We start from the raw sequence: 16,546 nt of genomic DNA, 5'->3' as shown, positions 1-16,546 counted from the left end.
TTATTTTTTATCTATATTTAATGCTCCATGCATATACCGCAAGATTCGATGTGATGGAAAATCTTGAAAAAAGTTTTAGATTTTAGATATTAAACAAGGCCTAATTCGATCTAGGTGAGGCGATGATGATACGGTCAACACTGCAAGCGACAGCGACAGTGACAGTGTTAGCCCTGCTGACAAACTCTAATGCGCTAATCACCGGACTGAGCATTATATATACACGTACTGTATATAATAACTCCAAATTTTGATGAGATCTTTTGTCATGGAATCTTGGTTATGATGTGATTCCATCTCCTTATTAGCCATCATGGATATGCAGGCCATAAGTAAATAAGTCCACTTCAAATCAAATCAAACAAAAATAAAATACATAAATCAATCAACAACGGCCGTACGATATTATATATAGCCGACGATGGATCGGAGCAGACTTTTTTTTGTGTGTAATTATAAGATGATAATGGAGTATATAAGAATAGGGCCAGGACGCATCAAGATCCGTTGTCTGAAGAAGGGGATCGATACCTTTTTGGCTTGACGCACATGACTTCGATTAACTGGCGACGTTGTTAAGTTTGCCCTCTCTCCTGAGACATGCATAAATTTGTTTTTTTTTTTTTTTTTGCTTCTGTACATCGTGTATTTTTTTTTTTTTTGCGAGCAACTGCACATCGTGTATATACATGCCACTGAATCATGATTGCTACTGCTTTATAAGTACGACTGCCAAGTACTTCTTTTAAAAAGAAATAAAGATAGTGTGGTTCCTCCGTTCTAAAATACCTTTTACGATGGTTGAAATTGTTTCATATCGGCCCTACAAAATAATAATTTTTATGGATTTAATTCGTTGAAGGACAATATGGTCATTGTGTATATCCCTCTCACTCCCCATCCCTGCCGCACGCCCACCCCATGCTGAAAAGTATCAGGTAGCAAACCAAATTAATATATTTTTACCATGTGAACATAAATCCTAACCTGGAGTAACATTGGAAGTATGTGTGTAATTATGTATTTATAATCAGCACACTTGCACTAATATAAGCAAGATTAAAATTTTATATATGCATGTGATTCAGTGATTGTGCCATGCAGTTAATCAACCTAACATGTGAACTGATATAACCTGCTCTGCAAAATTTATTAAAAAAAACGTCTAATCCAGTAAGCATGAAGATCTTGAGGATCAGAGCATAACCTTAGCCCCCAATTTTCCTACTCCTACAGCCTTGCCGAAAGATATCTACTAACAGCCTTACAGAGTGTTAATCAAACCAACCCAATAAAGCTCAAAACCTAGGATTTATTTAGGATTAGGAACACTGTCCGATGTTGGGGCACTGGGCCTTTAACACAGACGGTGTTGAGCTTGAGCTCGCCGATCATCTCCTTCACGAAGCTGCGAGCACCCAGCTCCAGCTGAGCTCCTGGACCGGGGCTTGCGCGGCCCCCTTTCACCGGCAGCGGCGGCTCAGCACGGACTGGTGGGCGGCACCTAAAAAACCTAGAAGAAGTTTATTTTTAAATTTAAGGAAAAACTTTAGTACTTGAATCATATATATCATAACTACGTTACTCAAAATATTATTTTATAATTATAAATTTATTCTTTTACTCTTCATTAAAAAACTACGAAAAAAGAATTATCACTCCACTATTTAGGGTCCTAATTCCCATAAATTTGAAGGTGATTGAAGGCAATGTGATGTATATGACCCAGGGACTATAAACACACCTATCGCCTCTCATCGCCTTACTTCCATCGCTTGGTTCACCGACCGAAGACACACCAATCGCTTCTCAACGGCTCTCCAACTATTGTAAAAATATTCATTTTTAATTGATTAAAGTCAATCCACTTCATCTTTAACTAAGATTATATGAAAACACATTGACTTTTCTAGTTACATAGGTTTTGCTACGCATGAGAGCTTTCTCACTTGATTTATATGGTGCTCTGCATGTCATGTGCACCACATAACACGAAGTATGTACACCAGCTTTGTTGTTGTACTTATTTGCAATGACAGGCGCGACCAAACCAATTAGGCCTTGTTTACTTCCACCCAAAATCCAAATTTTTTCAAGATTTTACGTCATATTGAATCTTTAGACGCATGCATAAAGTATTAAATATAGACGAAAATAAAAACTAATTGCACAGTTTGGTCAGAATTTACAAGACGAATCTTTTGAGCCTAGTTAGTCCATGGTTGGACAATAATTACCACAAACAAACGAAAGTGCTACAGTGTCGTAAAAAATTTCCCTTTATAAATTAAACACGGCCTATCAAACCAAAATTAGAGACACATTTTCTTCTCCCATTCTCCCTCCTTAAAATCATTCTATTCTTGCAGTGTAGTACACCCAGGTTGTTGCCGCGCGTTAATCTATTTGCTATTATGGAAAAATCTGAAGGGTTCGAACCGCAAGTTCCATATGATGAATATTCTTTTTGAACCCAAAGTAATGATGAACCTCTGAGAATAAATCTATTATTAAAGTTGTCTGCCTGCTTCAAAGTCCCAATTTGGAGATCACATATACATATTTTTAGGGGATTGGAAATAAGCAATCTGTTGGGAATGCTGTAAGGGAATAAAGAAATCATTTGCTACAGTTTCTCTCAAAGCTGGCCAATAATAGAAGTTAGTTGTTACTGTTTTTGTTTTATTTATTTACGTACGGGTCCCACACTTAGGACTGGAGCAGGATGCCAGGATCTAACTATAACCATTGCATCAGTTTTTGCTAAGTTTATTTCTCTTACAGAGACAAGCATGACAATTATTTTTCTAGTAGTGAAACAAACTGTTCCGTGCTTGCTTGGCTTGGCTGTACATGCCCTATTGCCCTTAAAGAGACAAGCATGACAATTATTTTTTCTAGTAGTGAAACAAAAAATCCTTGTGGTTTGTGGTGAAAACCTGGGGAAACGGGAGTCACTACCCTAGCCCAGGTTTTTCCGTGACGGCCATGACTAATCCTTGTGGTGAAAACCTGGGGAAAAGGGGGGAAATGGGCGGAGTCTTTAACATCCCAGGGTGCATCGATCAAATTGTATTTTGGATACATTAACAAGATCTATTTGTGGCCATACAATATTTTAGCTGGGACGACATTTGGTGCACATGGCTTGCCGGCAACATTGAAACTTGTAATATATAAACTTTTTTTTTTGTGTTGAAACTGAACATAACGATGATATATTGCTATATGTATAGCTTGCCACACAGCTAATATATAAAAAGAAAACAGAGTGGGTGAGTATAGAGCAAGAAAATAAAAGAGGTTTAGAATGAAAGACTCTGAAACTCCAATAATATCTTTGTTTTAGAAATAATACTATCTTTTGGAAATTACAAAGTTTAATGTTTTCAAAGTACAATACTTCCCCTAGCTAGTCAGAGTTCAAATCTGAGGGACTCACTTTTTCGGCCCCAATGGCCACGAAAAGAAAAACTTTCTCGTCTACCCCCCATATCAAAAGCACGGGTCAGTGGCCAGCTCATCTCATGAAGCCGCGATACCGCTGTGCATGAGTAGGACAGGGGTTTAGAGGTTTTCTCGATCTATGTGAAAATATCTTCTTTTCAAGCCATGATACCCGGATTCTCAAACCAAATTATTTTGCAAAGCTCTTTTTGTAAACAAGAAAATGTTGTATTACTAATTGATGGCGTGTGCTACTAGTATAGTACCACATGCGTAGGTTGTAAGTATGACCTGCCTCGTTTTGGAGAACTCACCCACATTCTCTGGCTCTAGAGACGACTTCAACACTGTGAGGTGACCACCATAGCGCGCCATGTGATGAAGCCGGAGGTACATGATGAACTTGAACGAGTGCCAAATTAAAGATGGACAAAATCTGTCTAAGCGTGCATCTCGAGAGAGTATATATAGATATCCAATAAATATGCATATCTTCACGGATGAGCAAATGGCCGCTAGAACAAAATGTTAACAAGCAACAACTGGTTAGTATAAAATTCTACGGATTATCAGCCGCTACTTTTTCTTATATGGACCAATTATTGGTCGGTATAAATATTTACATATGTCCTCGGAGCATCAATAGGTAAAAATGCATATTAGTGTCCAACAATCAACTCAACTCACTCGTGTACAAAATAATTTATGCGGCCCACCTGTTACTCATAACACCAAAACCATATACCGGCCACCCTATCATCTGCTGCCGCGGGCTTAATTAAGTTTCTCTAAAAAAATAGCCTTTTACTCGTGTGCTATTATAAAAGATCGGAATTACATGTGTACTATTGAAAAAAGAAAAAAAGTTCACCAGTACCCTTGCACTAAACTTTTTTTGTTTTGTACCTACATGCTATTTCAAAGTTTTTTTTTTACCCTTATCAGCGGCGAACTGGCGATTGTCTTTTTGCTGCTTTCAAAAACTTGTTTGTTGAGGGGTGTTATGTGCTGTGTTTTCACCGTGATATTAAAGCTCCAATAGACAACGGACGATCCAAGAAAGAAGATGATCGAATAGGCTTTTGATGCACTCTTAATTTGAAGAGGCCGTTTTGTGTTATGCTGTCCATTTCTTATACTAGCCTTTGCTTTTCTTAAATATATACACGGGATACTTTTTTTAGTATCTTTTATCAAAAGGGGGAAAAAAGACACCTAGGCTTTATACATTGCTCATGCTCTAAGAAGAGGAAAGGGAAATGCGAAAAAGAAAAGATGAGTACATTAAATTCGCCTTGTTCGCTTGAGCTGTCGGATTTGCTAGCCATTCAACAGTATTTTCTCTCATAACAAATCAGCAAACATACTTTCAGTTATGGCTTATCAGTCAAACGTCGATGAATCGATGGTCAATGTCGATGGTGGTTGATCCAATAGACGGATATATATGATGTACAGTGGCATAGCGACGGTGGAATGCATGAACGCATGCCTTTGGTGCATGTTCCTTGGACCAAGTTTATTTGTTCCGTCGCAGCAGCAGCAGCAGCTTCTTCGCTTGCGCCGCTGCCGCCGTGGTACACTGCATCTGCATCCGGGCGCGCCTGCACCTGTTGCACCTGCTGCTGGGTACACCAGGCCACGAGCGAGGTGTGCAAGTGCGCCCCCACCTGTGTACGCTGTACGCAGCAGCGATGCAAAAGCAAAAGACACGTGCTGGATCGTCTCACCAACCAAGGCCTCGTTTACAACTTGTCTAGATCTAAAAAGATTTTAGATTTCAATACGATAATATTTTTATTTTTATTTGACAAACATTGTTTAATCATATAGCAAATAGGCTTACAAGATTCGTCTCACGATTTACAGTTAAACTGTGCAATTATTTTTTTTTGTTTTTATCTATATTTAATGCTTTAGGCATATACCGCAAGATTTGATGTGGCGGGAAATCTTAAAAAGTTTTTAGTTTTTGGGGATGAATTAAACAAATTAGTTATTTATTTTATCTATATTTAATGATCTATGCATGAGCCGTAAGATTCAATGTGATGGAGAATCTTGAAAAGTTTTTAGATTTTAGGGTAAGGTCTTGTTTAGTTCCGAAAAAATTCGGATTTAGGCACTGTAGCATTTTTATTTTTATTTGACAAATATTATCCAATCATGGATTAACTAGGCTTAAAAGATTCATCTCGTGATTTACAGGCAAACTGTGTAATTAGTTTTTATTTTCGTCTATATCTAATGCTTCATGCATATGCTCCAAAATTTGATGTGACGGGAAATCTTGAAAAGTTTTTAATTTTTGGGGTGAACTAAACAAGGCCTAAGGCTTTGTTTAAACTTTTCAAGATTCCCCGTCACATCAAATCTTGCGGCATATGCATGGGGTATTAAAATATAGTCGAAAACAAAAACTAATTACACAATTTGCTTGTAAATCGCAAGATAAAACTTTGAGCTGAGTTAGTCCATAATTAAACAATAATTATCAAATAAAAACGAAAGTAATATAGTGTCTAAAACCAAAAAATTGTGAAAACCAAAAACTTGTACTCCCTCGGCCCCCAAAAAAGTGACGTTTTTTACTTTTAGAAATCGTGTTTGACTGTTCGTTTTATTCAAAAAATTTATGTAAATTATAAAATAAATAAATTATTAGTAAAGTATCTCTAATGATAAAATATGTATTAATATAATATTTATGTAAAATTTTTGAATAAGATGGATGATCAAACAAGATCTCTGAAATTCTAAAACAATACTCTTTTCGGGACGGGCGTAGACCAAACCAATGACAAACGACAGAGACCCATTTCGCTTACCCAACCCATGGCAGTGCCTGCTACTGCTACTACATATACACAACACACTGGTGTGGTGAGTGGTGAGTGGCCCGCCTGTCGAGTCTCCTCTCCTCTTCCGTCCTCCACCACCCACCAATCATCATCACCACCAAAGCTGAGCTGAGCTGAGCTCTCCTGAGTCCCTCACTACTAGCTAAGCTAAGCTAAGCTAAGCTAGTAGCTCGAATGGAGAGGATGCTGGCAAGGCTGATGCGGCGGCGGAGCTCCTCCCCCCTGTCCGACCTCCTCCACCATGGAGGAGCAGCAGCGGCGGGCTCGCTGCAGGCCGCCGCCGGCGCCACTGCGGCCTCCCCCTGGCTCTTCTCCCACCACCAGCAGCAGCAGCAGCAGCACACGGCGGCCGCCGCGCTGCCGGGTCTCAAGATCAGGGACTCCGCGTCCCAGGTGACCTCACTCGGTTCATCCATCAGTCACAGCCTCAACATTTTCTTGCTACATAATAAAACTAATATATAATCTGCTGGTTCTGGTGTCTTGATTGACACGATTGTTTACATCTTCTTATTAGTATAAATAAATTAACCCGCCACGGTTCGATTTTATTTTACCATGTACCATTTATTTTATTTACATTACATTACATACGGTTCTTTGTGGGAAGGGTTTTTTTTTTTGATAAAAAAGAAGAATCTACTTCAATCGATTTTTATTTTTTTTTTTACCTCTGTCTGGGTTTGCTAATAAAATAAAATAAAATACAGTAAAAATAAAATAGGGCAAGCAGGATATCACATCAGGTAGCTAGCTAGCTAGCTACTTGCAGGTCTGTCTGTTCTTCACTGATGATGGACGGTCCATTGGTTTTTGGTCTGATTAATTTATCCTCCCGTACGTGCGTGCAGCTGATTGGGAGGACACCGATGGTGTACCTGAACAAGGTGACGGAGGGATGCGGCGCCCGGATCGCTGCCAAGCTCGAGTTCCTGCAGCCTTCCTTCAGCGTCAAAGACAGGTCCATACTCCATCTCCCACTCTCACCTTAATTAATTAATCAATCTACTCATAACTAGTAGACTAACCGTAAAAACTATTGATGCTGTAACTGTAAAATTCTGACTGATAGTAATTTTTAGCCAACAGCAAGAAGGCTGGTAGCTAGCTGGGGACTGGCGTTATCCAACCAATAATTCCGCTCCACGTGTCTATGCGGTCGGTCAGTATCATGTGCGTTGCGTACGGGCACACATGCATTTCTAGTGGCTGCTGTCATCCCAATCCCAGCACTCACGGCGATTTTATCCTGGGGACCTTCTTCCCGTTGTTTGGTTGCTTCAGTACTTACAAAATACTGTAGTATACTGCTATTATATATATATATATATATATATATATATATATATATATATATATATATAAGTTGGATTGTCGCTTCCGACCAATAATCAAAAAATGGGGCCCGCAAATCTCCTATCAGTTGTCCTAGCATGGAGTACGTGGTTGGATACTCTTTAATTAATTATTAGTATAAATAAATAATCTTTATATATGAGGGTCCCAGATTCACTGCACAATTCCAATTTGTACAAGTCTGTCTATTATTACATTCGCTTTTGTTTCTAGAAACGGAATTTATCCATATCTGTTATACTTTCGTATATCTAATTCAAAAAAAAAAGTAGTGATGAAGAATGAGGGATGCACCTCTTCCATTCCATCACAAAAAATGCATATATACTTTTCAAGACTAAGACTAACACACTGCATAAATGATAATGGGCATGGATGAAAGGATAAAGAGAGAACCCAATAACTTGTGGTGTACAAGCTAGGAATGACTATATGCATTGGAAATATGGAGGGGACCATTATTGGGTTATGATGGGGACTGATATTTAGTGCCTGGAGTAACAATACTTTAGGTAAAATCCAAGAGTGTGCTTGATGCAATCAAGAAGAAAACAACATCTTATCGCTTTCGGCAGATGATAGCAATTGGGGATGAATGTCCTGCCTGCCTGCCCATAAAAGTCAAGGAAAGTGAACCATGGGAGCTCATGAGTCAATACGATTACACACCAGATTACTCCAGTTAATTTTCTTTTTCTTTTCATTTGCAAGGGACTCCATCTGTCACTTTCCAAATTGGATCAACTATTGCCCCCAGTTGCAGGATACAGGGAACTAGGATGTTAATGTTAATGAATGTAGTACATATGGAAATCACCGGAGAAAAGGGATATGACTCCATAAGTAACTTGGAGAAAATTTAAGGGTTGTCACTGTCTGATTCTGATACATTTGGTTGAGTGATAATCAACAAATCAATCTTCAACTGAAGTGCTAATATGTTACCACCCATATACTAATTGATAATTGTTTCCCAAAAGTCGATCTTCAACTTCTAGTCTTTTTAAAAAAAAAAATCAGTTTTCTACACACTGATATGCTCTTGAAGATCTTCATCTGAAAAGTACTCGCTGCATCCACCCCTTAAGCGGTGTCCTAGTTCATGAGAAACTTCACGGTCATGTTGGCATATGATCCATGCATGGCTAACTGTGCGATGCCTATTACAAATTTACTTGTGGAACTATGATTCAATGACTGATCTTGATACTCCTTTTCGGGTGTGCTGTGATCCAGACCAGCAATTTCAATGTTGGAAGATGCTGAAAAGAGGGGACTGATCACTCCAGGAAAGGTCAGTAGTTATCACCAACAGTTTATAAAAATTATCTGTAAAATTAATATCTACCTAACAAGTCAGAGGAAGTAACAACTTTGACCAAAGAAACACCCTACTCCGAATTTCAGTATTTTTTTCCCTCTAGCAAAGCATTAACTTGATTGCACACTGAAATGACACTTATGACACTCTAACTTGTTTAACAGACCACACTGATCGAGCCCACGTCTGGGAACATGGGCATTGGCTTGGCGTTCATGGCTGCCCTAAAAGGGTACGAACTCATTCTTACGATGCCGTCATACACCAGTCTTGAGAGGAGGGTGACCATGAGGGCCTTTGGTGCAAACCTGGTTCTTACCGACCCAACGAAAGGGATGGGTGGAACAGTGAGAAAAGCAGCAGAGCTTTATGAGAAACATCCTAGTGCATACATGCTTCAACAGTTTCAGAATCCTGCTAATGTCAAGGTACTCTCCCTTTCTTGTTCTTCAACAATTTTGAATGATCTGGCCATGAGTTACACTTTGTAGGGGTAGTATTTAGTATACATTTGAAGCTGTTTCTTAAGGGTTACTGACTAAATCTCTGACAGGTACATTATGAGACAACGGGTCCAGAAATATGGGAGGACACACTTGGACAGGTTGACATTTTTGTCATGGGCATCGGGAGTGGCGGTACTGTCACGGGAGTCGGCAAGTACCTCAAGGAGAAGAACCCTAATGCAAAGGTACTATCATAGACCAGACAGAACAAAATCTCATAGCTAGATGCTCATAAGGTGTAGTTTCTGGAAGTTGTATTCAGTTATGTTGTAAATCTCATAGCGTGTACATGGAAACTTGCAGATATATGGAGTTGAACCTGCTGAAGCAAATGTTCTGAATGGTGGAAAGCCAGGTGAGCTTTGGCATTCTTTAAAAGAACTACTTCCCCCACTGTGCATAGTTTTAATATCTTTCAATATTGTTTGCGGAATCTAATTGCAGGACCTCACCTCATCACTGGAAATGGAGTAGGGTTTAAGCCAGACATTTTGGATATGGATGTAATGGAAAAGGTTCTTGAGGTAATGCTGAAACTATTTGTAGTCAATACCCTTTTAAAATCATGAATGAATAGTATTATGTAATTACGTAATGCTAATTGAATTGGGCATATGACAGGTGAAAGGTGAGGATGCTGTTAAGATGGCTCGAGAATTGGCACTCAAGGAGGGTCTTTTGGTAAGTGAGATCAATAATAAGTAATGCTCTCTTAAAAAAGAAGAAAACCATTAGGAAAACCTAATAAAACATTCAAAATCTAGAACTTCACCAATTTTGAATTAAGATATGTACATATTGTTTTGATAGACGCTGACCGGGTCAAATATTTGCAGGTTGGGATATCATCAGGAGCGAACACTGTTGCTGCTCTTGAACTAGCAAAGAAGCCGGAAAACAAAGGAAAACTCATTGTGGTATGTCACAAGTATCGAATCCTTTTACACCGCTTTACAATGTTAACATGAAGGCAATTTCAGAGTACTGACTAGTGAACCATTGGTGTAGACTGTTCTTCCAAGCCTTGGGGAGCGATACTTGTCATCTGCGCTGTTTGATGAGTTGAGAAAGGAGGCTGAAGCAATGGAACCAGTGCCGGTGGATTAATTTGGCCAATCAAACCGGGCACTGGAATCTGGATCTTTGGTGCACAATAAACTTGCCGGCAGATGTGTTACAACTGCCAATTGTACTTCCATTCCCCTCATCCAATTTCTATCATCTCATTTATGAACCTTGTGAAAAAAAAAATAATGTAAAATTTTGAAGAAGAGCAACTTTAGCCTCTAGACATTTGTGAAGGTCATTTCTTGGCTTGTGGGTTACAAGGCTTAGTTCAAACCAGCATAACATGTGTTGATGCAAGTTTGCACCAAGTAAGGCAATACAAAACGTGAATACTCTCGTAAAGGATTTCGACAGTGCATTATACATTTTGAATAGAGTTGAATATGCTGCAACTGGTAAGCTCCTCACCAACCAGTCCCTACAAGCAAATCTGTCAGGGATGTTTATTTTTGCTGCTACAAGAGATGAAATCATGAAATCCTCAATGTGACGGTGTAACTGCCTCTTGAAGATTATGTTGCTTCTTATGTCATCCTACACTACCATGAGAAAATAAAGGCTACTCCCTCCGTTCCAAATTATAAGTCATTCCAAGAATCTTGGAGAGTCAAAGTATTTTCAGGTTTGACCAAAAATATAAAGAGAAATATAAAGATTTATGTCATAAAATAGATACACTATAAAAATATAACTAACAAAGAATCTAATGATACTTGGTTGGTATCAAAAAATGTTATTACTTTACTATATAAATTTGGTCAAACTTGAAAAATTTTGACTCTGCAAGATTCTTGGAATGACTTATAATTTGAGACGGGGAGAGTAGATGAGAAGCCTAAAGTAGCGGATCAGAAAACATGTCGATGTTGAGGCATAATCCTGCCTTCTGGCACCATTCTGTCAACTCGTTGTATTCTATCAGGTGGCCAGATTATGTGTGTGATCCTCCCTTCCATCAGACCCAGAGGAACCTGCAGCTTATAAAGTTAGAATTCATACCAAAACTAAAGATGGCTAGAAACCGATTCTTTGCGTACTGCAGAAACAAGCCGCAAATATGATTAGTATCGCATTTTGTATATAATAAATTAAATGCAACTGATTAAACTCTATTGGCCATACAAATAAACTGAACAAACAAAATGGGTATTTCAGATTTTTGGATACTTTCAAATTGCCGAGTGACTCTAGTAACCTAATTCCTGACGTTCATCCAAACACTATATCAATAAAGTACCAAAATTGGATAAAAAACGATTGCAAACCATGAAATCTGCTTTAGCATGCATTTCTCTACAAGTCCAGGCTTCATGTGAACAGAGGAATGTGACATAAAAAGATTCTAATACAATACCATGATGCAGTCACATTCAAACAACACATGTCACAAGGATGAGACTGAGTTTGTCTGTTCAAGTTAGTAAATGGCAAGTATCTTGTAGCAAATATCATTGAATCAGACTGTATTGCCCTCTGCCCCCCTTCTATTTCAGGGCAAGGTTTTCTTGCTGCCCTATTCTACAAGGGTAAATTTGCAGCCCAAGCTACATCAATCAACACTATTTCAGGCTTCAGCAATCAGCACTGAGGTGTGAAACACAACCTTGGTTGAAGTGTTGAACACAACAACAAAAGCATCAAATTTATGGCCCCCCTGCTGCAATGCAAGTTTTTGCCAATCAATCTGTGCAGTTTTTGCCTAGCAAGAAGTCCACAAGGTGATTGACTGATAGCATTGGTGTTCTTTGTGTGTAGAATGCTTGTCTTTTGCTTATCAGTGCTGTAGTGTGTGTTGTAGTTATGTAGTACTCTGTTCCCAGCTTGTGCAGCATTGTGTTGCTCTGGTAGGCCACTGTAATAATACTATAATAATAATTTCCAAATAACACATGTGCTAGGCACGTTCTCAAAGCAATGAAGATCAAAAAAAAAAAATCCATTCATATAGACCATCGGAGAATGCCTTACAGGACCATAGTGTCTCGAGTCCCAGCTGTGGCCGGCATTGTCCCCTTCAACCCAGCAGTGGCCGTCGGGGACCTGCCGGATCTCCCGCTTCTCCGGGATCTGGATCCAATCGCCCGGCAGCGCAATCAGCCTCTGGACCGACCTTCTTCGATGGTACGTCGGCGACCTGCAGAGTGCAGACGAGACGGCGTCAGCGGGCCGACCCATCAATCGAACCAAATCGAAGAAATGCCAAGGAATCCGGGACGGACGGACGGGCGGGCGGCGGCGGACAGCAGCTCACTGACCTGAAAACGACGACGTCGCCGCGGGAGAAGTCGTGGCCGGCGAGGCAGCGGCGGTCCAGCAGGCCGACGTCGCCGTGGGCTTGGATAGTGGGGAGGCTCAGTCATATCAAATCTTATAAAATACTAAATATAAATAAAAAAATAATTGATTATAAAATTTGTTTGTAATTTTTGCGACACTAAATTTTAAGACTAAGGCCCTGTTTGGTTCCACCAACTAAATTTTAGCTGGCTAAAATTATTTTAGGTACTTTTGGGTGACTAATGAACTAAACTATTTTAGCTATTTTTAGTTAATGTGTTTGAAATTTTAGCTACTAAAATGACTAAAGTTTAGCTAGCTAAAATTTAGTTGGTGGAACCAATCAGGGCCTAATTAGTTTATGGATGCACAATAATTATCAGTAATGCACAATAGAGGGCATGGCCAATGCAACAATACGTAAGCTGATTTTTTTTTAAAAAAAAAAAAGAGAAAGGAATCGGTACATAGTAACAAATGCCTGGTTTTTGCACCGCTGCTTTCATAATGCAGCTTCACACACACACACACGCACAACTGAGCAAAGACAACTGTTACAATGTTTCATTTCTTGGCTTCGACGTGACCAATTATTTTGGGCGGCCCAAATTGTGGACATACGGCATGAAAGAGATTAAAATTTATGGATAGTGGCATTAACAGAAATTGAGTCTTTTTAGACGTCAGACAGCATATATCTATATAGACAAAAATCCCCAAATAAAAAACCATCTGAACAAGAAGTTTTAACGGAACACGACAGAAAGTCAAGGACACAATGTAGTCAAACGCCCCAGCTAAGCCACCCAGGAGGCCTGCCAAACGAAACTGGCTGTGCACAGGCTCCTGGCCCAACACAACAAATTACGCTGACATACAGTTTTGCAGGACTTCACTTAGGCCTTGTTTAGTTCGCAAAATTTTTCAAGATTCCCCGTCACATCAAATCTTGCGGCACATGCATAGAGCATTAAATATAGATGAAAACAAAAACTATTTACACAGTTCATCTGTAAACCGCGAGATGAATCTTTTGAGTCTAGTTACTCTATAATTGGACAATGTTTGTCAAATAAAAACGAAAGTGCTACAGTGCCGTTTTTCACCATTTTTTGCGAACTGAACAAGGCCTTAGTAGCTTACAACATACCAGTTCATTACAGGCAGAAGTTTATACACCGAGGCACGTAACCGAAATTACGTAGTTCAGACAGAAATTACGTAGTTCAATTCACAATCACCATCCAGTCAGCCACATCACCCATCCCATCACCTCACCCGGTTCATTACAGGCAGAAGAAGAAGTTTATACAACATATCAGATGTAAAGTTGGCGGATAACTGAAAGCGGGCAGAGCGCAGTCTTCTCCCCATGCTGCACAGCGTACTTGGTCGCGTGGAGATAGCACAGCGCGGCTCCAGCCACGTTCCACACGAAGCGGCACTTGGTGAGGCTCCTGGTAGACCTTGCTCGCTCGTAGACGATCCTGTAGATCGCGCAGGCCTCCATGAACACGTCGGAGAGATCCCGCGAGGTCTCCTCAAACTCGTTGGCGTTGTAGAGCAACTGCATTGCACGTATGCAGGGTTAATTTATGAATTGATCATGAGAGCTGGTCGACCTTGAAGCTACCTTTGCTTCATTATTTCCTTGTTGTGGTTGCGCGCATCAAGTAAGAAGATAGTAGGATGCTTACATGTTTGTAGCTTTGGTAGAGTTTCTGAAACTCATCGTTCTTTTCTTCTTTCTCCAGATCAAAAAGTTGCCTGCTTTTTGTCAAGTACTCTTGATAGCGTTGTTCCCATAGGGAGGTGCATGCTGGGGTTGCCTCCACCTCATCGAAGCATGGCAGTGTCGTTATCTCTGGTCACAACAGAAGAAATAGAGACGTAAGAAAATAAGTAGCTTCAAATTCCTTTCGAAAAAAAAAGTAGCTTTAGGAAAACAAGAACATCTGAAAGGTATCTAGAGAAATTAGGAAAATAATTCCACATCAGCATGTGGTTCACTTTGTAATAAATACTGGCTGTGCACATCCTCAGATGTAGAGGTTGGAAAAGTTTAATATTACACTACCTAATAGTAGTTCACTTATAAGTATTGGTGCGTACATCCTCAGATGTAGGACACAGGAATATTAACTATTTGAAGTTCAAAAAAACTATTAACTATTCCATTATCTGCAAAAATCACAGTGGACCCAGAAATCACATTAACATGCAAAGCAGTACTGGTAGAATATATAAAAAAACAGACCAACCTAGAAGAAAGCTAAGCTAGATCAGTTGGTTGACAGTGACAGTGGATTGCCAACTAGCAGAAAGACGACTTACGAATTTGTTCATCACATTGTTGCGATATTATTTTCTCAGTCTCATCGTAGATTTTGCCCAAAATAGATGTAGAATGGTAGGATTTTCCTTTCTTCTCCATGAAGTGTGGATATGCTTCTACTCTCAGATTACGATCAACAGTTACCTGTTTGATGGGCAGAGACATGGCAAGAAACAACTGTTGAAACAGAGCATGCAGCCAAAAGACTAAGTGAACTTTGGTCTTTGTATTAAATATCTAAACGACAGGAAATTGCACATTTAATTTATTTTGTATATTTTTTGCTGGACAGATTAAATATAAACAAAAAAGAATGATATGAAATTCATAATTGCATGGAAGACTAGACCATATCAAAGCATAAGATTGTAATTAACCTTGTGCCCATCCAGAGCCGAATAATAAATGTCAACTAATTTAATCATGTTTTTTGCAATCGATTCTGTTTCGTCTTGATCGATTCCTCCTGTTAAGAACCGGTCCATATGTGCTAACCAGCAATCAGACGATAAACCAAGTGCATAACTGTAAGAGGGAAATCCAAACATGTATCCATCAGATCAACACAATGGAACCAAACAGTTGTTGCAGAGAAAACAAAATTATAGTTCAGAGACAAGTGATGAAGAATTGAAAAGGATCTCAGCACAACCAGGATATTCAGTGTTCATTATTCTAGGAAACATCCTCATGTTACATAAAATAATATAAAAATTGTGTCAATCTTTGCATCAGCTTGTATTACCAATGATGTTGCAACTCTAGTTTATAGTTATTATGAGAGATGTATGGTCTAACACATGTATATCATGTTACTTGCCCTCAAGTAGTTATGCAGCTTGGTCGCTTTTAAAATTTCCTATGGCGATTTATAGGGGGTGGTGTGTGGGTTGGGTCTCTTCGACCCGTGTAACTTTCTTTCTATCTTAAATTCTTAATGAAATGACGCACAGTTCTCCTGCGTTGTTCGAAAAAAAAAGTAGTTACGTAGCTGATTCATATCAACAACAATAAATGATGGAATTTTTGGTGACATAATAAACTAAGCAAATTTGGAAAGGGCAACAATGACATCTTTGGTGCCCACAAGCCATATGGTAAAGAATGCACCCCATGTGCTTGGGTTACAAGGACACTATATATCCAATTGATAGCATATATCCACAGTCCTAAGTTGAACTGCACAAATAGAGGCAAGGATGAGGAATAATTCATTTCGCCAGTCCTCACTACATATTGGACTGACAAAATGCATGATCAGTACATAAAAGTTATTAAGGCATGCCATTGTAAGAAAGATTGCGCCTGGTTTTTTTATATTTCAGCATACTGCAACTTCACCTTGCTTTGAAACTAAGCATGCATGTCACATAGT

The 16,546-nt window shown here is 39.3% G+C and overlaps 3 protein-coding genes across 4 annotated transcripts in view; 1 reads left to right on the top strand and 2 right to left on the bottom strand.

Moving 5' to 3' along the window:
* On the top strand, positions 6,309 to 10,904 carry LOC8066013 (bifunctional L-3-cyanoalanine synthase/cysteine synthase 2, mitochondrial). Its single transcript, XM_002447428.2, has 10 exons — positions 6,309 to 6,701; positions 7,160 to 7,269; positions 8,901 to 8,958; positions 9,150 to 9,413; positions 9,539 to 9,676; positions 9,795 to 9,846; positions 9,936 to 10,015; positions 10,113 to 10,172; positions 10,328 to 10,408; positions 10,500 to 10,904. The coding sequence occupies exons 1-10, from the start codon at positions 6,483 to 6,485 to the stop codon at positions 10,596 to 10,598; spliced, it is 1,161 nt and encodes a 386-aa protein (XP_002447473.1). The 5' UTR covers positions 6,309 to 6,482; the 3' UTR covers positions 10,599 to 10,904.
* LOC110436301 (mitochondrial inner membrane protease subunit 2-like) lies at positions 11,352 to 12,915 on the bottom strand (the record flags this gene model as incomplete). Its single annotated transcript, XM_021462992.1, has 3 exons — positions 11,352 to 11,530; positions 12,528 to 12,693; positions 12,815 to 12,915. Coding segments are annotated over 3 exons (390 nt in total), but the record flags the coding sequence as incomplete, so codon positions are not given.
* Positions 13,945 to 16,546, bottom strand: part of LOC8066011 (probable RNA-dependent RNA polymerase 3) — a 28,729-nt gene continuing 26,127 nt past the window's right edge. For both annotated transcript variants that reach the window (XM_021463138.1, XM_021463139.1), the window contains exons 16-19: positions 15,549 to 15,696; positions 15,171 to 15,315; positions 14,534 to 14,700; positions 13,945 to 14,403 (exon numbers count right to left, since the gene is read on the bottom strand). In XM_021463138.1, coding sequence (XP_021318813.1) covers positions 14,155 to 14,403; positions 14,534 to 14,700; positions 15,171 to 15,315; positions 15,549 to 15,696 — 709 coding nt within the window. In that variant the 3' untranslated portion in view covers positions 13,945 to 14,154. The remainder of the gene's footprint in view (positions 14,404 to 14,533; positions 14,701 to 15,170; positions 15,316 to 15,548; positions 15,697 to 16,546) is intronic.

The sequence above is a fragment of the Sorghum bicolor genome, chromosome 6 (genome assembly GCF_000003195.3).
Source record: "Sorghum bicolor cultivar BTx623 chromosome 6, Sorghum_bicolor_NCBIv3, whole genome shotgun sequence".
Lineage (NCBI taxonomy): Eukaryota > Viridiplantae > Streptophyta > Magnoliopsida > Poales > Poaceae > Sorghum > Sorghum bicolor.
Note: the sequence above shows the minus strand (reverse complement) of the source record. Positions and strands in the feature narration are given on the sequence as shown.